The following is a 19,675-nucleotide window of genomic DNA, read 5'->3' as shown; positions in this document are numbered from 1 at the left end:
ATTGGCTAGTTTAGGAGAGTCGGGGCTTATAAACAGACTCTCATTGGCTGATGGCGTCACTCACGTGGAGTTGAATTACACATCTTTTGTAACATTCGTGAAACTGATGTTACAAAACCCAAGACGGAGCTCACGTAATCATAAAATTCGTAAGTATTATTGTTATTTATTGCTTGTATTGAAATAGCGAGCGAGTGTTTAGTTTTATAGCAAAAATGTCCGAGAAATGTGACAGGAAAGACTTTAAATGATCAGACATGCAACGTTATGGCAGACATGCATGCACATGCGGAATAAACAATGTATTCGCACCAAAAGATACGTTAGCTGCATAAAGTGCTGTAAACTCCGTTTTTTAAAAAGAACAAAACAATGTTAGTAATATTTATAACTAAATTATTATAATAATAGTTTCTTTGACAAGGAACAAAATTAAATATTTTTTATAAATAAAACAAAACAAGCGGACCAGAAGTATCAATACCCGCCATATAGGCTATACATTAGATTTTCATCTTCGAATTTTTAAAAGAAGACTATTGTTACAGTGCTGATTTACTGTATAAATTAATATTTATACATGAACAATACATTGACAGAAGTTGTATTTTCTTGCCTTTTTCATTGCTGATATTAATTATGTATAATAAACAAACTTAAATTTCCTTTGAAGGGAATTTTGTTCATATTTTCTTTGCCTTTTAATTCCACAGGTGACCATGAGCCATAACTGCATTCACTGGTTCCGCAAGGGCTTGCGTTTGCATGACAACCCTGCTCTTATCGCTGCCTTGAAGGACTGTAGACACATCTACCCACTGTTCCTGCTGGACCCCTGGTACCCCAACAACACCCGAATCGGCATTAACCGATGGAGATTTCTGATCGAAGCGCTCAAAGACCTCGATTCCAGTCTGAGGAAACTCAACTCCAGGTAACAGAAAATATTATTAGAAGAAACAACTGAAGATGGGGCATTGTTTGAGGTAGAGGTTACCGAAGGTCACAATTTTTATGGAGGTACAACGAGAAAATTACAGGACTGGTGTTTATCGTCATGAAGCTGTGTTTCCAGTGATATTTTTTGTTGATATTTGCTAATGTTCATTGTTCCCTTAGGCTCTTTGTTCTCAGAGGGACACCCACAGACATCCTCCCAAAGTTCTTTGAGAAATGGAAGATCACGCGCTTGACTTTTGAAGTTGATACAGAACCGTACAGTCAGAGCAGAGACAACGAGGTCATGAAGTTAGCCGAGGAACACCGTGTGGAAGTTATTTCAAAGATATCCCACACCCTCTACAACATTGACAGGTAGCGTATTTTAATGTGTAAATCATATTCCGCTGGTTAAATGGAAAACACTCAATCGCATTTTCAAACAGGATTATCGACGAGAACAACGGAAAGCCTCCATTGACTTACGTTCGGTTCCAGACTGTGGTCAGAAACCTCGGGTCACCCAAAAAACCTGTTCCTGCTCCAACCGAAGAGGACGTGAAGGGTATCTCTTGTTCCAAACATCTTTAAAGACACCATGATATAAAAAAGTTGGATGGTTGCTAATGTCTCGTATGTGTAACGTGTCTCTCTGGGGAAGATGTGTTCACGCCATTTTCTAAGAACCATGAGGAGGAGTTTGGGATTCCAACTCTTGAAGATCTTGGGTTGGACACATCATGTTTAGGACCAGATCTGTTTCCAGGGGGTGAGACAGAAGCTCTGCGCAGGCTGGATGAGCACATGCAGAGAACGGTAGATACCCCAAAATGCAGACATTCATTTGAGCTATGGACAATTCCTCAGATAACAGAAGAAATTAAGATATTCAATACATTAAATTGCAGGGTTGGGTTTGCAGCTTTGAAAAACCACAGACGTCCCCCAACGCTTTAATCCCCAGCACTACCGTCCTGAGTCCCTACGTCCGATTTGGCTGTTTATCTGCACGCACCTTCTGGTGGAGGCTCACGGATGTGTACAGAGGGGTATGACAGACGTCTTATACATTAATGGATCCAATACATGCTGCAGTTTGTTAGAAGCCTGTTGTGGTTTTTAAAGGGGTCGTATGACACGGCTAAAACGAATATTATGGTTTGTTTTAGTTGTAATGCAATGCGTGTACACGATTTAAGGTTCAAAAACGCTGTATTTTCCACATACTGTGCATGTTTGTATCTCCTCATTGCCCCGCCTCTCTGAAATGCACAGATTTTTAACAAAGCTCATGGCTCTGAAAAGCGAGGTGTGCTACGATTGGCCAGTTAACCAGTGCGTAGTGAATGGTCGAATACTGCAAGCGTGTGACAGAAATGTAACGCCTCTTACCATATTTGGAACATCAGGTTCCAAAGCAATTGTACTGACAGGTACGCCCACCTTACTTGTGTATACATTTGGGCGGTCTTAGTCAACTCGTACCACGAACTGACTTAGATTTGTGGGGGTGTGGTTACACTAGACGTTTCAGGCAGGTCTGGGTGAGCATTCGCTTTTAGATAGAATGCATTTTTCGTTCCGACACTTTCATTTTTGCAATTTTACGTGTCAATTTATAACACAGAAAAACACGTTTTCGCTCCATATGACCCCTTTAACATAGAGCACCTGTTGCAGAAAAAGCACTCTGATCCTCTGGTGTCTCTGCACGGACAAATGCTCTGGAGAGAGTTCTTCTACACCGCAGCTGTCGGGATCCCAAACTTCAACAAGATGGAAGGCAACTCTCACTGCGTCCAGGTGGACTGGGACGATAATCCTGAGCACCTGGCGGCATGGAGGGAGGTAATGGGATTAGATTTATAATTGAGCTCATCTTTATTGTATGTAGTAACATTTTAAACAGATTTGTTGAGAATTAAAGATGTTTGTAAATTCAGGCCCGCACAGGGTTCCCTTTCATTGACGCCATCATGACACAGCTGCGACAGGAGGGATGGATCCATCACCTGGCGCGGCATGCGGTTGCATGTTTCCTGACTCGAGGAGACTTGTGGATAAATTGGGAGGAGGGCCAGAAGGTGTGTGCCAAAAACCATGGAATATGAATATGTATCTTTTAATACTGTGGATTCATTTTTCATTCGTCTGCTGTGTTTGCAGGTGTTTGAAGAGTTACTGCTGGATGCTGATTGGTCGTTAAATGCCGGAAACTGGCAGTGGCTCTCAGCCAGCGCGTTTTTTCATCAGTACTTCAGGGTTTACTCTCCTATCACCTTTGGAAAGAAAACGGATAAATATGGAGATTACATCAAGTAATTTTCTGTTTCAGATTCTGTTTTGGTATCAAAAGTTTTTAAATGGGGGTGGAAAGTGGTGTGGGTCCAAGTGGTTGGGGTGGTTACTTTGTCAGTTTGAACCTTGTGAGGAAAATCAGCTTTGGATTGAAGTGTCAACTAATTTGCTACTAACATGCATTACTAAATTCTGTCTCAATTCTGTTTTTGCGTCATCCAGGAAATATCTTCCAGTGCTGAAGAAATTTCCAGCCGAGTACATATATGAACCCTGGAAGGCTCCTCGGAGCGTTCAGGAAAGAGCAGGGTGCATTGTGGGAAAAGATTATCCTCGTCCTATCGTGGAGCATGAAGTCGTACATAAAAAGAATATTCAGAGAATGAAGGCAGCATATGCGAAGCGCTCTCCAGAAGATCAGGATGACAAAACAAAGACAAAAGGTAATTAAGATAAAATGCTGAGATGTAGATAGATTTTTTTGATATTATATTTAACTTGAGTCAAATAGATATTAAGATTTTGATTTGTGTTCTCTCTCTCTCTCTCTCTAGGTAAAGCGAATGAACGTATTAAGGACATGTTTGAAAAGAAGGCAAAAAGATAAAATCACCAGACTGAACAGATTTCATTATTTGTGGGTCAAATATTGTCCTTTGTACTCTTCTTTTATAACATTGATACATACGGTTTAAAGACTTTTTACATTTATTATTTTACATTTTTTTTGTAATAATAATCAATATTGGATTGTTTTTATTGTACTGCATTACTGAAAGCTGGTTATATACAAGTATATTCTGAAGGTGGAAGCAAATAGTTAAAGTAAATATGTGCCGTTTAAATGTCTAGCATAGATGTTTGGGATTTTAAAACAAACAAAAAAATTAAGACAGATGTTCTATTGCTTATTAAAGTGACTAACCAGTTAAAGTAATTTTACAGAATGTTAAATATTTAACTTGGCAAATTTGCTTGACATGGGTGTTTCTTGTTAAAAAGTGAATAGTTTAGATCCCTGTAAAATATGCAGTACAACTATCTTTAATATATTTGAATAGTGAAAATTCAAGTGTACTCGCATAAACATATTAAAATAAGATACTGCAGATTTGTCAAGATTAAACAGATACACATTAAATTTCATCCAATTCAAGTTCATGATTATCTTTGGTATTCATTTCCAAAACAATCATGTGAGTGTAAATATCTAAAACAAATTACAAATAAAAACCTGAATAACCCCTTGTTTCTGTGATTTATGTACTGAATGCCATTGCATATATGAACATTAGCAAATAGTGCAAATGAATTCCCTGACCTTTAACTTTGTCTCATTTGTTGCACAGTATGATGAAATCACAGTAATGATTATAACTCCTATATTGTACATAATGCAAGTCTCTGTAAAACAACATCGATGACATGATCATATCAAATGGTACCATCCTTCAGACACATAACGGTCTTCTCGAATGTTTCTCTGCTCCTCACACAATGTTTCTTTCCAGTATTGGTTCCTGCAGCAGAATCCGTTTAACATCAAAGGCACTGAGGTCGATGGTCTTATAGCATCCGTCCACAATCAGCTCTGCCACGGCACGGCCGACTGAAGGGGACTGCTGTAGACCATGACCACTGAAGCCTGTGGCAAAGTACATGTTGGTCACCAGAGGATGCAGTCCTATAATGCCGTTCTGGTCAAAGGTGTTGTAGTCGTAAAAACCAGCCCACGCGCTTGAAACCTGACAAAAATCCATAAATGTGAGACGGAGTGTAACAAAGGATTCATTGGAGCTGAGAGGCTAGATACACTAAAACTTTATGGTTTCCCACTGAACGTGTATTTTTAATGTTAAGCCCTTACTTCTGGTATTCTGACTGATCATTTATAGACTTTAGGGTTAAAGATTCAAATGTTTGTAAGGTTAGCGATTCGCCTTTTAAAGTAAAAAACACCCCTTTCAAATGATAAATTTCACCTTTAGACTCTCAAATGCTGGTAAACGGTGGGCCAGTCGAGGCCAAACTTTCTCTTGAAAGAACTCGTGGTCCACATCAAGGTTACTGATATCTGGTTCTTCTGCCTAGAAAAAGTACAGAATGAACATAACAAAATAATTTTGAGATCGGATCCGTTTAAAATTGGGCCCATACTTCCTCTGGTGACATTCCTGTGATGTAATTTCCTCCAAGTCCCTCTCGTCTGCAGTAAACCCCTGAATAGTCGATCAGAAACGGAGTCTCCAAGCCTGGTCCATCAGGACAATGTACCACATAAACAAATCTGAAAAAGATGATTTGCAGTCAGTATGATATACAGTAAATCATTTATTCAAGAAAAACAAAATGTGTGTACAATAACCTCTTTCTGGGCTCCACGGGGAATGGAATACCAGATATAGACTGTTGCGGGCCGAGACCGATGCCGAGCATCTCGGCGATCTTTCCTGAGTTTGCACCTGCTGCGTTGACTACAACTGCACACTCCACCGGCTGATACTCCAAACTGTTGGGCATTTGTACCTAAAACATCACACAAGAACAGTTCACTACTACTACTACTACTACTAATAATAATACTCTGCAGTTTAACTTTAGGGCAATCTGACTGAAAAAATTTTGTTTGAGGTATTTGAAAAAGGCATACAGACTTACATTAACATATTTGATACGTTTGACATTAAAAATGTCTCCGTCTTTAGCTTCCGCTGTGCTTGCGGAGCATCGAAATCCTGAAATGACATTCATGAAAAATGCTAGTGACATTTACATAAAGCAATAGTTAAAACAGTAAAACACAGTAGAATGGTTATACTAGTCTGCTAAATAATTTGGTCAATTATGACCAATTTTTTTTATTCTAAATGCAAACCTGTGACTTCTCCAAAGCACTGATAGACTCCCATAGACATGACCTTTCGTCTGAGAGCATTCAGGAGAGACCAGGGATCAAACCAGCCCTCATTTTCTAACCCTGGATGAAGATAAAATACATCACTTAGTAATGAACTTACAGAAAGAGTGTGAGATGCACTGACAAACAGTCACTAACCGAGAGAGGCCAGAGCAACACCGTCTGTGTTTATCCAGGGGAAACGCTCTTTCAGCTGTGATGGCGACAGGAGGGCAACCTTAGCACCAACTTCTCTAAACATTCAATGAGGAAGGTTAAAAACATGATCCTTGTTTATCCGTTATAAATCTTTAACTTTGTGATGGGAGTTTATTTTTGAACAGAAATGCAATATTGATTTCTTGGCAACACTTAACAATAAGGTTGTGTTAGTTAACACTAGTTAATGCATAACATTAACTAACATCAACTAAAATTAATAAATGCTATAGAAGTATTGTTCATTATTAGTTCATGGTCATTTCTACATTTTTTTAAATCAAATCTGTTAACCTTAATGCATGCTGAACTAGCATGAACAATTGTATTGACATTGACTAACATTATCGAAGACTAACAAATGCTGACAAATAAACTATTGTTAGTTTGACAGTTAATGTATTTACTATAATGTTAACAAAGACAACCTTGTAAAGTGTTACCTATTTCTTTAACAGACTATACCTCAAATCTGTAGGGTAAGTATTTTCTATCAAGAAATGTGGCTTTAAAATTTAAATGCAAACATTAAACTAATTACTAAACTTTTTATTCATTATGTATTTTATTTATTTGTTTTTCATTAATTTATCAAATTTGGCATATTCATATTTAATTTTATTTATTGTTTTTCATTCATTTTTTACATTTGGCATATTCTTATTTTTTATTGTTTATTTGTTTTTCATTCATTTATAAAATTTGGCAAAAGAGCTCTTGCCATAAACATCAATGTTGCTTAAAAAAGTTTTTAATATTTTACTGATGGATAATGATTATTTGTAGTAAAACCTCTAACCGCAAGATTGAATTACCTTTGAGTCCTGTAATTCTCCTCCATGATATGAGCTGACTTGTCACTGGCAAGGAAGAGATATCCTGAATGATTAAACTGTAGATCAACCGGATCTTCATTTAACATTCCCAGATGATCCTGTGGGATTTTAACAGACACAAGACATATGTACAATCACCACAATTCCTAAATCCTTAAACTACCTAAAATATTACGACTGAGTAATAACACAGTTCTTTGCTGCTGTACAAATCTATTTTACGTGATTGTAATAAGCAAGCCTATAACAATTTTATGAATCATTGAGTCAGGACAAACATGCAACATTACATTAATGTTCTTCAAGAAATCAGCAGAAGCCAAAGAGAGAAGGATGTTTTCTTTAAGAGAGAACTGCTGTCGGATACCACCACAGGACAGCACGGTGGAAGCCTGAGTATACTACAGAAACACAATAAAACATAACAAACAGCATTATTTGCATAATGTTTTCAAGTCAGCCAAGCGAAATGTTGTAGAAGGCAGCACATCCACCCAGTGCCCTCGATAAAACTTACAGAAGGGTCTTTCTCCACCACAACGACCCTCAGAGCATCCCTTGCTTTCTCTTTCCTCTTCAGCCAGTATGCGATGGACCAGCCCACCACCCCACCTCCCACTATCACAATATCAGCCCTTTCTGGGGGCAGCCCGGCGGTCAATTCAAACGGGTTCCAGTCACTGCCGGGCATCGCTGTGGCCGCTTTCTCGCGGAACGCCCGGAACTGTGATTCCAGATCTGCATAGAGTCACAATCACGTAAAAATGCATATTTAGCTAGCATACTCTTGCGAAGGTTTGGCTTGTCAATATTAATAACTACGCGTTGAGATGTTGCTTCACTCTTCAGCTGAAAATCAGGTGGGCGTTAGTTACCTAGAGAATCCTACAATAGGATTGGCTATGTCATGAATTTTAATTAGTCGACCGTGATATTAATTTTAATATTTATGACCTCAGCTGAAGCAATAGTAGGAATCTTCATCTTCAATCAAGAGCATGAGGGCTTGCACGAGTGTTTGTCAAGTTTACCGTCTCGCGTTTGTTATGCGCACACAATAAGAGCGGTGTTTAAATCTGTCAGCAGGTCATCTCACCATTAAAGATGTCTTTTTCTGCTCCCCTGCTGCTAGTTTTAAAAGTCCTGCAGGTCGCATTGCGCGCTCTGAAAGCACAGGCGGATACGAGCAGTTTGCGCCACGTAGCCATTGCTGTTGACGGTCATGTAGGCAGAGCTAAAATACTCCAATCACCTTCCCGTCTGACACACTGTACCAATAGTGTCTGTCTGCGGACACGACCGCGCATGCTCAAAATGACGTCACTGGAGATCCATACCGACGCGGCTGCTGTTGCGCTTGCGGTCAGTAGGAGGTGACAGTGTTTTTCTTTTTGGTTTTATTGTACAAAAATGACATTTTAGTGTAAACTATACTATATATACGTGGGATTTTTTTATTTTTAAATGTGATTTGTTGCAAATATAAGTGGCAAAATCGTTAAGCTTCTATCTGCCATTTTTCCTCACATATTCTTATTTCTACTTGCTTCTACAACTTATTTACATTATGTGATGTTTTTTTCTCTACGATGTGTACATTTTGGGACTTTTTCAGAAAACAAAAATGGCTTTATCTACAAAGTCAAATGAAATGCAAAAATGTTATGTCAAAACTGCTTAGAATGCAGATAAAACCTTATAATTTCAAGGCGATGAAATGTGAGCACACGTGCACCAGTTGAATCCCAGTCACTCCTTTATTCACCCATATAAAGACAAATCAAAGTTTTCTGGCCAGCTGATTGCAGACACGATTTTTAACACATATTCTCACCATACGTCACCTTCGCAGAAAATCTTTTGACACATTCTGCCCCCAGTACAGACAAAACATCACTTTTGTAAATCAAATTTTAAAAAGAAAAGTACGAAACAAAATCTCTTTCAGCAATTACAACAAAAGTATAAAAAGTATTCAGCTTTTCTCTTCAGATCATGGGGTGGGGGCCGCAAACTTTCAGTGCTGTGCGATGTAGAAGGGGGGTTGAGGATTTTGAGTTTCTGGGTTTTACGTTCTTGATAGGCCACGATTGTCGAGGTCTTTGACCTGCAGAGACAAATATATAGTATAGTATAGTAAATATTACGATTTTAATTCCTGCAGCATGCAATACCGGTTAAAATTCTACAGGTGTGTTCACCTTGTATATCCTCACAAGCCAGTGCTCTGTAGTATAGGCTTCCTCCAGCACATCCAGCTCAAATTCCTTGTTGCCAATCTCAGCGTTACGAACTCTGTCGTAACCAGGAGGACGTTCTGGGAATAAAATGAAATATATCATTTAAAACTTTGTCTGATGAGTTCTCAAGAACTTTTGTTAGCGGCGCTTAACATGAAATAATTGCAAACCTTTTATCTTGTGGCATACTTCCAAAAGACTCATGATATACAATGAAAAACACTGAGATTAGTTATTATAAAAATCCTTGGAGACACTTACTGGCCTCGGTGTAGACCTGGCCGAAGCGATAGTAGCACATCTTGTACATAAGGCAGTTGAGCAGGACGGGCGACCCCTCGCGGTCCACACGGAACTCTCCAGTGGGTGTGTAGTAATCGTGTTCTTTAATGTGCTTTCCTGTATCTGTGCTGCCCCCGATACGAACCATCCACAGGAACTTGTTTATGTCTTAACAAACAAATACAAGGCATATTTACATTTTTCACGTTTAACAATTAATCCAGAAGCTACAGTAATGATTCTAATCAACTGTTATCAGTCATAGACCGTACCATCAGAGGAATATCCAGTCAGACCGCCAAAGATCACCAGCACGTAGCTAACATCCAGCTCTCGCATAATCTCATAGGCCTTCTCCTCTGTTGATGCCATAGCCTACAAAGACATAAAAAAACATTACTAAAAGCCTAAAGGTAGGATTATAAATAGCACCGTTTGAATAAACTTGCATACTTACTTGGCCAACTCTGGATATGTGTGTGTTATTCCAAGTGTTGTTGTCCACTAGAATCGTTCGATTGGCCATCGCTGTTATTTGATACCCATAATCCCACCATGACATGACTTTAGCATCCTGAACACACAAACAAACAAACAAACAAACAAACAAACGTGTTATGACTAACTGGTCTAAATGACAGGAAGTCAAAAGATTGTGTCCCAGACAGGAACTGACCTCTGGTGTGTTGTGTCTGAGCCAATAATAAGCCTCTCTGAAGTCATCAAAGATGATGCGGCTGCCGTCGCCCCCACGGGCAGACAACACAATGGAGGGGGAGGAGTATGCTTCACTGGTCACCCAGGTGGAGTGGAAAGTGTATGTGATGAGGAAGAAAGACATGACCAGAATCATCCCGCTCGCCACCTATGGACCAATCAGAGAGAGATAACAAAATTAACCCATGAAGGTGGTCAATAATTGAGATCATGAACCTAAATAGATGCAAGTAAAAGTTTAACTGAACAATTGGTAAAATGATTGAGTAAAATAAAGTTAAAAATAGGTAAGATGAATCAGGCATATTGCAGGGCCGACTTGAACCTGCATTATTCACGTGAGCACCACATTTTCAACGTCTAAAGCGTAAATACTGTTCACCGACTCAGTCTCACTTCATTCTTGATGGGATAGGTTAAGTCCTGCTGCTTCTTGGTTTTCTTGTCTGGTCGGCTGACGTCCAGGTTCTTCATGTAGGTGGTGAGAACCTGAGAGACGCCAATGCCAGACAGGATGCACATGACGGGAGCCAGAACCAACATGAGACGCACCTGAGCGCAACAGATAAACCAAGGTCAAAGGTCACAAGCTCTCTCTAAACTAGAGGCTACAACAGACATAGAAGGCATATTACTAAAAACAACTTATATTTTTCACTTAATTGACAATTAAACTTAAGTAATCTGTAGTAGGAGTAAACATTTTACCATCACAGCTGAGAAGTACATGCTGGTGACGCCGTACATGATGATGAAAATCGTAGCGTCCGACAAGTTGTTAAAGCAGTAATACAAGCCAACTGGATAAACAAGAGCAACCAACGTTAACACGATCTGATGAACTGCATTTGCAAAAGCAGTTTAAACTGGTGACCACATGTGGTACCTGGGAACATGAAAACCAGCAGCTGCAGGTCAAAATAGTATGAGGACCAGGTGGTGGGCTGATGCTCAGACACAGAGGCTATGATGGGGATGTTGTTCTTGGCATACGACGGATCCAGCAGAGAGTAAAAACGTCCGGTCCAAGGGGAGATTTTCCCTAAATGAGCCAATATGCAACTTTTAATGTACATGTTTGAGCCAATTATTCATTACAAACTTCATTACTTCAATATTTGAAATTCAATATTAGAAATCAACATTTTGTCTTAATTGCATAATCACAGCTAAACCGCAAAATTATGAATGTGGTACAAGGCAACCAACATCCTATATACTGTAACTCGTTTTACTGTGCAGATGAATATTTCATGTCCATTTATCTGGTAAGAAATGGTGTAATGTGTCTAACATAATGTACATAATCCCTTATTCACTTTACTGTCATGTAATAATCCTTTGATTTATACTTTGTGGCTACTGTAGCTAGCAGATTTTCAGAATCAATAGTTCTATCCTGGTTTAATAGCATGAGAGTCCTACATTATTGTGCTGAATACAAACCAACAAAAATGTATGAACACCAGGCCTCTATCGAGCATTGAATCTCAATAAAAGGTTGTGTGTTCAATCACAAACAGTTAGCAGGTATGTAGGGGCGTGTCCTCTCACCTGTCAACATGAGAACCGCACCCACTGAGAGCAGAATGATGCCGACCAGCGAGATGACGCTCTTGAACATCACCTCAAACTGCTGAGTGTTCAGTTTGCTCCGCAGGTAATCGACAAAGGCGTGAATCTGACACAGGCCAAACACTCCAAAAGCAGCCATGTGCTCGGAGGATTGGACAGGCTACGATGGAAAAGAAATAGATGACGGACTTAAATCAATCTCAAGACCATGACAAATAACTTCTAAAACCGTTCCTTGAAAAAGCTTTATTGTGTTTGTGTTGACTTGGTGCTGTTCTTAACTGAAGGCTAAAGTTGTTGTTTAATGTCTCACCTGGAATCCAACGAAGGAGATCTGCATGGAGAGGACGGTGCCCAGGCAGTAAACGGTGCAGTATGCCACATAGATCCGATGAGAGAAGCGGCCGGTGAGCATCAGCACCAGCACGTGGAGGGGAATGAGGTTAATCAGAAACACGTAACCACCCCAAGAGGACACCTGCCACCACACACACAGTTATGGCGTTATTATTAAAAAAAGCATGGTTTTAAAATTGTGCAATTCCTGTTTTATAATGGCACAAGAACACGCCTGCGTCTTAAACACTGCTCACCATGTAAAAATAAGCCAGTGCGCACATAGATGACCAATAGACAGACCCAGATTTCACTGCCTTGATCCACATGTAGTATGTCAGGAGCATACAGAAAATGGCGATACCTTCATATTATAAAAGTAAAATGTATTACTAAGAGCCAACACAAGCTACTATTTATATATATATATATATATGAAGAGTTTGGTTCCAAAATGAGATAACTCTCATAAATTTAAATCATGTTTTTTAATCGTTCATTCCGATTAATATCAATCAAACTGCAGTTGGTTTGTTTTGATTTAAGCCATAATAACTCAAAAAGTACAGCTAACAAACACAATAAAAACATAATAAAAAAACTTAAGTTATTTCATTTTGGAACCAAACTCTTCATATATATATATATACAGTATATAAATAGTATACACACAAATTAAAGCAAAAAACATATTTCTGAGACAAAAACGATACCTTCATTATCGTATGACCCTGCCACAGAACGGGAAATGTATCCAGGGACAACTGCGATCATGGCGGCAGCCAGAAGTCCTGCTCCCGCATCCTTAAATGAGCAAACAGTGTTATTTAAGGTAGATTCGAATACTGTTGGCCACATAAACAGTAAGCAGGAGGCCTTGATGAGGAATGGGGTTTTTGTCACCTTGAGTTCTTTGGTGAAGTGGTATGTGACAATAGCAGTGAAGGAGGAGAAGAGAGGGGCGAGGAACACGCACACGTTGCGGATGTCGATGGTGATGTGGAAGAAATGCAGCACGTGATATAAAGCCGCAGACGTGATCATCAACCCTGCAGAAACCATGAAATACACATGACCCCACTTTCTTTTCACAAAGAAATCTTTTTTGAACAACTTTATCATCACTATGGGAAAATGATGAGTCTGATTACTGGGGTTTGTTACTTTGCTCAAGAACTCTAAGCATCTTAAAACATTTGTATCCTTATGTTCTTGTCTTTAAATTTGGAAACCAGCAACACTTAACTGTACCTGGATAAATGGTGCCTCCGATAATCCTCCCAAGTGGATACCAAGCACGATCATCAAACCAGTTGTGAAACTTGTAGAAGCCCTCTTCTGTCAGAAAGCGAGTGGTCCGGTAGTTAAAATACCTGCAATTAAGAAATCAAGATCAAACGATTAACAACCTATCGCTTGAACGCTAGTGCAACAATCGCACTAGTGCCCAAAGCCGTACTCACGGATCAAACTCATGGATGACGCTTTCAAACCGCAGGACAGAGAACAGTCTGGTGGAGAATGCTGGAAAGAAAATGACCAAAAAAGCAGAATAAGACATTGATGGACATACAGGACCAACGAGAGGGATGTAGAGAGATCTGCAATCACTTACACAGGACGGCTGCCATAGACAGAATGAGCAGCTTCAGCAGGGTGTCCTGTTTCTCATAGGACAGACGCAGGAAGCCCATCTTGGTCATCTTAACACACGGGAGGCAGGACTAACTTATGATACCTGACAAGAAACAATACGTATCAAAGAAAATACGATTTTTAATTGTCAGGACTGATGAATGACAGTCTCAAAAACGTCAGTTTGCAGATGACAGCTAACCATAGCAGAAGTCTTAAAAGAATAGCAGCATACACGGAGTGTTTATCTCAAATAGTAAAAGACAAGTTGGAAAACAGTCAAGTATATCTGTTTACTTTTTGATGCCAGAATAAATTTAGTAACAAATTGTTCACATTATCTTACAACTTCATTCTTTTTTAATGTTATGCAATCTTTCATATACTCTTAATACAAATAAAGTATTTAATATCAGGTAAAGCAGTTTTATCTTTACACAACCTGTAACAGTGTTAGATCTCCATTAAACCAGGAAAAAAATCACTATCACTGACTGTAATTTACAATGAATGTATAAAAGCATACGATGGGGACCCTTAAAGAGTAAATATTGGCTTGATATGCACATTAACACAGTGTTTATTCTGATAAGCTGTTAATAATAATAAACTATTAAAACTACTGTCTCTCTATTAGCCACTTAGCAGTTAGCTAACATGACACATCTCCGCAAGCTACTTTATACAATTCACATACATTATGCATTTTACATAAATAAATACAAAGATGATAGGCTCTGACAGATGCGATAAATGATTACGTTTAAGTGACAAATGTTTGAAATTACCAGTCTTATTCATCGGCGGTTCACTCACTCCAGCCCTTACGCACTCTCTCACACAACCCTCTCGCCGTTAGGCCCCGCCTATCCACGTGGAGAGGATGCTTATTGGCTCAGCGTCAGGGATCGACACAAAATATATTTTCTGATTGGTCGTTGAGCTGTCGCTCAAGTGTGTCGAGTTCCGCATGGCGCTTTAGATATGACGTGTCCCAAAGGTAGAGAGAGCCCGTCAGCACTCTGAAGTTCACACAACAAAACTTTCAACTTCTCACTAAAATCTTTTTGATGTTTAACTTAAAATACTAAATGACATTTTACGTAAACTTAAATTATTATGTAATTATTAATTTTATTTATTAATTTCTATGCACTTAAAGGAACAGTTCTCCCCAAAATTTTAAATTCTCGAGTTGTTCCAAATCTGTATAAATTTCTTCGTTCTGATGAACACAAAGATATTTGAAGAATGATCGTCACCAAACAGTTCTTGGCCACCATTGACTACCATAGTATGATATTTTTCTTTGTTCTGTTGAACACAAAAGAAGATATTTTGTGTATGAAAAGTGTATTTAAGTGTATGAAAGCAAACAGTTCTGGGGCACTTTTGACTACCATTGTCATTTTTCCTACTATGGTAGTCAATGGTGGCCAAGAACTGTTTATTTCTCTGTGTTCTTCAGAACAAGTAAATTTAAACAGATTTTGAACTCCAGGGTGAGTAATTGATGACAGATTTTTATTTTTGGGTGAACTGTCCCTTTAAGGTACAAATTTTTATGATCTGTGTTTGTGAGTTGTCTATCAGCATGGTGGATCTGTTATAGTATTATAGTTATATAATATTATATAAGATATTTTAATAAGATATAAAACTATACTTAAAAAACACCGTAAAATATCATATACAGACCAAATTTATTGAAATAATGTAATACTTTTACAAAATGTCACTTCACAAATATCCATCTGTAAGTGTAACACTATTGATTCCTGACGATAATTACAACCCATTTTAAAATACACATCACCCACCCTTCAACAGATACACTGACATCAAACAGACCTTAAGTATGTGCTTCATTTAAAAATGTTCAAAACCAGGTTCAAGGTAATGAGGTCCAGGAACACCTGATGTGGATGTCCACTGGATTCTGACACACCACTGTTCGTCGAAAAACTGGATAACGCGTTTCATTTGTATCACACAGTTTGGCAGTGTCACCTGACAGCAGCAGAAAAGTAAAGCTTGTGCAAACCACCTTCAAATAACTTGCGAATCTCACCCGAACCATTCCGGATGACACCGGATCATGTTGACGTGGAATTCGAAATAAAATTGATTTAAAAAAAGAATATAAATAAAAAGCAGCTCCCTTCTGAGTTGTACATTGTTACATTAAAGGAGCAGCTCAGCTAAAAATTAAAGTTCCTGTTATCTACCCATCCTCACGTCATTCCAACCCAAATTACTTCTTTCTTCTATGCAAGTTAACCTTTGGTGTATTCCACAGAGCAAAACAAATCGTATGGGTTTGGTTTGACATGAAGGCGAATAAATGATGACAACATTTCCTCTAATCGATAAAGTAACAAGTTTTAAATGTCAGATAACTCGCAGGAAACATAACTTGCGTAAAAAGGCCTTTCAACTTGATCTTCACAAGCACAAATCTAGTTTTCAGTGCAGAAAAGTCAGGACCCTTTTACACCCATATCTCAAGTCAAACATGTCAGAAAGCTTAGTGTTATCTAATAAAGACACTGTCAGGTGTTTGGGCCTCACAAGGCAAAAATTACATAAAATTAAAAGAAGGCCATAAATAGATAAAATGAGCCAAGACTATGGGGGATAAAAGAGGACGGTAGGTCAGTTCACAGAAAATGTGCCCACAGAGATTTTTGTGCTGTCTTTGAAAACTACAAAATCACCCACATGGCACAAAAACAGTCAAAAAAAAAAAAAAACGGAGCAGGTAACGTGACCTTGCGCATATCCACACGTGTGGAATAGGCACACGGCAATCTGATCCCAAACACGGTCGCTCACATTGCAAAAATGTCTGCTTCATCCCCCAAACATTACATCGACAGGACTCACACACAACACAAAGAACGCAACGCGAATCTAATCGTTTTCTATCGGCACAAGTCATACGCCGACTCTAGAGTCACGATTCCTGAAAGAAGTCACTGAGAGGGCAGAGGTCGTTGGCGGGTGGGGGAAACATGAGGTGAGGGCAGTTTCTCGGCGGATGCGGAAGGCGTGAGGGAGCTCTGCAGATGCACCGTCTTGTGGAAGAGTTTGTTGCTGATTAGCACGACCAGAGAAAAGAGGCGGAGTTGGAAGTGGCTGCAAGGGTGAACAAACAAAATAAACATATAAAAAACATGTATTATAAAAACTTTTTGTTCACAGCGAATCAAAAAATAAACACTTACTACAATGTGACTGGCGTCTTTGCTTCATTAGCGCTGATGATGAAGAGAGGGAAGAGGATGGAAAACAGACAGCCACTGACAGAAATAATGAAAGGGTCATATTCACATGATGTGCACATAATCACGCCAAAACCTCTTGAAGTCCATAATGTTTACAGATTGTACCTTATGATGTACGATGAGGGCAGTGCGGTTAGAAGAGCCATGGGTAAACCGAAGCCAAAATAATATGGCCAGTTCCTCTCGATGTTTGACAGTCTCTGGTGCATTTCAATCCCTTCACAGCAGAGAAAACGTCAACCAAAACAAATTTCTAACAAACACCTTATCTAATGCAATCGTGATGAACTTACCGTGATTAAACCACCGATATTCAAAGCAGTACATTGAGTATAGCAGTGACATGTGCAGGAGACTGACCAGCTGACCAATAGCATCGATGGGGAAGAGACTCACAATCCATCCCTGAGAGAAAGACCGATTTAGATTGAAAGAAAACAAGCCGTTTCGTATCCACATGAAGATTCAGCCTCATGTTACCTGAATTAGGAAGAGGGCCTGTAGAAGAAGATTAAAGAGCATGTCTGCTATGATCTTACTGACACTAGGAAAAGGCTGAGCTTTACGTCCAGACACTTCGAACGCCATATCAGCAATGTCCTGCCCAAACAAACAATTACAAATTCAACATTTTAAAACGCCACACGGGATGAAACATACAGTAATAGTGACCCAAATGCAAAACAATCTCACCTGAAACCAAATGGCATTGACTATCTTGCTAAGCACGAACAGAGGCAGAACCCAGAGAGCACTGAAGACGGACGTCAAAATGAACTCCAGCCAAGACCAAACGTTACCGTGCAATGAAGGGTCCCCTGAAAACGGATCAACAGGAGAAGCGTAAATAAACAGCAAACACACGTCTGAAGTAGACGGCACGGAGCTAAGAAACACACATACCTATTATTCTAGCAGTAATGGACTGCAGGAGTGGAATAAACACTCGATAAAACAGGAACAGACTCAGCTGTAATATTAAAGAAAATAATAGCATTATTAATTATAAATCTTCACTGCTATCCAGAGCAATTCAGTAGTTGGATACGCTGAATTAGATGACTCCCAAAGCAAATCTGACACGCAGAGGTCAAAGCAAGACTGACCTACCCAAAACACACCTCCATTCCAGGCTCAGCACTGAAAAATTCGACTCGCTAGTTTCGGTTCGCTGTTAACGCAAAACGTGAAGAAACATATTTCATCAACGTTTGGTTCATATTACAACACGCAACAATAAAATCAAGTGGCACATTTACTTGTCCTGTTTCCGTTCCTCACTCTGAGCCCGTCTCATCGCCAGAGCTCCGCTCGTCCTCCGCCTTCTCTGCTCCTCTCTCTTCTGCTGAATCCGGGCATCCAGCTTGGAGATGGTTCCGATGCCCAGGATGGAGTCTTTGATCCCCTAGTATGAAACAAGTAAATCTGGCTATTGATGGGCATGAAGGCCAAAATGATCAAGTGTTTTTAGTTTTTTTTAAATGGAGGTAAACTCTCGGTCATTGGCCCTGGGCCCCTAGGTAACCCTTAGGGTTGAACCCTGATAGAAAGTCTACAGGGATTTTACAGTTCATTTATCAATTACAGAAATGAATACTGACAGTCGCAACATTGCGGATAAACCCTCTGACGCTGTCCGTCATCTCCAGACCATCTGCGGATTCATCAACTGCAGGAGTGGCAGCAGGAAACCGAGCAAGATCTCATGACAGTAAGGGAGAAAGCCTGCAAACTGAGCACATAAAGAAATGTCAGTTTCACATTTTCATTTTTAATGTTACAGTTTGGCCAAGCAACCTCAATAAAAACCCTAAAAACAACCTAGAAAAGTTAGATATGAAACAAAACATAGGGAAAACGTTACTTAAGGTTTCAGCGTGACATGGTAAACATGAGTTTTTAGATTCTACGTGACCCTTATCATGGGTCACACCTGAACACAAACACACTTGAAAATATATGTTGGTCTATGGCTAAAGACTTTATAACGTCGTTTAAAGCACACCCTATATTTCATGTCATATCATTTTATTATCTTAATGAACGCTGTCATGAGCCACTTCAGAAGACCACCTAGTAAACAACAACATGATCTCCATTTGCAGTGGATCATTAGCTGAGCAGCTAGCTACAGCACAAATCACACTAACATTGCGCGAGTACACAAAAACTTCAATCGAAACACATGTCTGTGTGTTAATCGTACCTCATGTACCTCTTTAAAATAAAATCTTCTGTCCACCTTAAGCCTTGAAGTTTCACTCTGTTTTCTCAAGCTCTCAACAAAACAGCAGCAGGCCACTGCGGCTGCGCATGCGCCGTGCGGCTTGACGCATGCTGGGATTTGAAGTCCTAACTGCTGCGCTGATTTACAGAAACTACTCCGCAGATACCCAGGCGACGTTTTCTGTTTGT

General features: G+C 39.4%; 4 protein-coding genes across 4 annotated transcripts; 1 reads left to right on the top strand and 3 right to left on the bottom strand.

The window, feature by feature from the left end:
* The first annotated feature begins 47 nt into the window (after positions 1 to 47).
* On the top strand, positions 48 to 3,904 carry cry5 (cryptochrome circadian regulator 5). The gene is made up of 11 exons (XM_057321061.1): positions 48 to 149; positions 714 to 934; positions 1,120 to 1,314; positions 1,386 to 1,504; positions 1,601 to 1,755; positions 1,848 to 1,988; positions 2,620 to 2,787; positions 2,883 to 3,023; positions 3,106 to 3,257; positions 3,460 to 3,680; positions 3,792 to 3,904. Exons 2-11 carry the CDS (start codon positions 720 to 722, stop codon positions 3,842 to 3,844), a joined length of 1,560 nt encoding a protein of 519 aa, XP_057177044.1. The 5' UTR covers positions 48 to 149; positions 714 to 719; the 3' UTR covers positions 3,845 to 3,904.
* foxred1 (FAD-dependent oxidoreductase domain containing 1) lies at positions 3,881 to 8,456 on the bottom strand. The gene is made up of 11 exons (XM_057321062.1): positions 8,285 to 8,456; positions 7,706 to 7,926; positions 7,479 to 7,589; positions 7,168 to 7,286; positions 6,293 to 6,387; positions 6,113 to 6,214; positions 5,896 to 5,972; positions 5,603 to 5,763; positions 5,395 to 5,524; positions 5,220 to 5,324; positions 3,881 to 4,982 (listed from the first exon to the last, which is right to left on the bottom strand). The coding sequence occupies exons 1-11, from the start codon at positions 8,394 to 8,396 to the stop codon at positions 4,728 to 4,730; spliced, it is 1,488 nt and encodes a 495-aa protein (XP_057177045.1). The 5' UTR covers positions 8,397 to 8,456; the 3' UTR covers positions 3,881 to 4,727.
* A 475-nt stretch (positions 8,457 to 8,931) lies between these two features.
* On the bottom strand, positions 8,932 to 14,843 carry stt3a (STT3 oligosaccharyltransferase complex catalytic subunit A). The gene is made up of 18 exons (XM_057321060.1): positions 14,762 to 14,843; positions 13,954 to 14,076; positions 13,802 to 13,862; positions 13,590 to 13,711; positions 13,242 to 13,387; positions 13,052 to 13,142; positions 12,596 to 12,702; positions 12,316 to 12,480; positions 11,982 to 12,162; positions 11,314 to 11,469; positions 11,136 to 11,227; positions 10,824 to 10,979; positions 10,387 to 10,575; positions 10,168 to 10,284; positions 9,983 to 10,085; positions 9,690 to 9,878; positions 9,390 to 9,505; positions 8,932 to 9,295 (listed from the first exon to the last, which is right to left on the bottom strand). Exons 2-18 carry the CDS (start codon positions 14,039 to 14,041, stop codon positions 9,257 to 9,259), a joined length of 2,118 nt encoding a protein of 705 aa, XP_057177043.1. The 5' UTR covers positions 14,042 to 14,076; positions 14,762 to 14,843; the 3' UTR covers positions 8,932 to 9,256.
* Positions 14,844 to 15,652: 809 nt separating this feature from the next.
* Positions 15,653 to 19,583, bottom strand: ei24 (EI24 autophagy associated transmembrane protein). The gene is given in 11 exon segments (XM_057321356.1): positions 15,653 to 17,111; positions 17,201 to 17,275; positions 17,366 to 17,477; positions 17,554 to 17,665; positions 17,741 to 17,860; positions 17,954 to 18,078; positions 18,164 to 18,230; positions 18,371 to 18,431; positions 18,520 to 18,665; positions 18,862 to 18,992; positions 19,476 to 19,583. Coding segments are annotated over 10 exon segments (1,023 nt in total). The 5' UTR covers positions 18,904 to 18,992; positions 19,476 to 19,583; the 3' UTR covers positions 15,653 to 16,948.
* Between the last annotated feature and the right edge of the window lie 92 nt (positions 19,584 to 19,675).

Source organism: Triplophysa rosa, linkage group LG22 (assembly GCF_024868665.1).
Source record: "Triplophysa rosa linkage group LG22, Trosa_1v2, whole genome shotgun sequence".
NCBI classification, from domain to species: Eukaryota; Metazoa; Chordata; class Actinopteri; order Cypriniformes; family Nemacheilidae; genus Triplophysa; species Triplophysa rosa.
This window is presented reverse-complemented; position numbering and strand designations above follow the sequence as displayed.

Bases quoted from the DNA above. Each gene is read 5' to 3' on its own strand.
- stt3a (XM_057321060.1), bottom strand. From the start codon at position 14,041: ATGACCAAGATGGGCTTCCTGCGTCTGTCCTATGAGAAACAGGACACC. The intron at 13,143-13,241 runs GTGACAAAAACC...TGCTCATTTAAG, and splicing joins ACTTCACCAAAGAACTCAAG to GATGCGGGAGCAGGACTTCT. The intron at 9,879-9,982 runs GTACGGTCTATG...TTGTTTGTTAAG, and splicing joins GACTGGATATTCCTCTGATG to ACATAAACAAGTTCCTGTGG.
- cry5 (XM_057321061.1), top strand. From the start codon at position 720: ATGAGCCATAACTGCATTCACTGGTTCCGCAAGGGCTTGCGTTTGCAT. The intron at 935-1,119 runs GTAACAGAAAAT...TTGTTCCCTTAG, and splicing joins CTGAGGAAACTCAACTCCAG to GCTCTTTGTTCTCAGAGGGA. The intron at 1,989-2,619 runs GTATGACAGACG...CACCTGTTGCAG, and splicing joins TCACGGATGTGTACAGAGGG to AAAAAGCACTCTGATCCTCT.
- foxred1 (XM_057321062.1), bottom strand. From the start codon at position 8,396: ATGGCTACGTGGCGCAAACTGCTCGTATCCGCCTGTGCTTTCAGAGCG. The intron at 5,764-5,895 runs GTAAGTCTGTAT...GTGATGTTTTAG, and splicing joins AACGTATCAAATATGTTAAT to GTACAAATGCCCAACAGTTT. The intron at 4,983-5,219 runs GTGAAATTTATC...GATTTTTGTCAG, and splicing joins CAGCATTTGAGAGTCTAAAG to GTTTCAAGCGCGTGGGCTGG.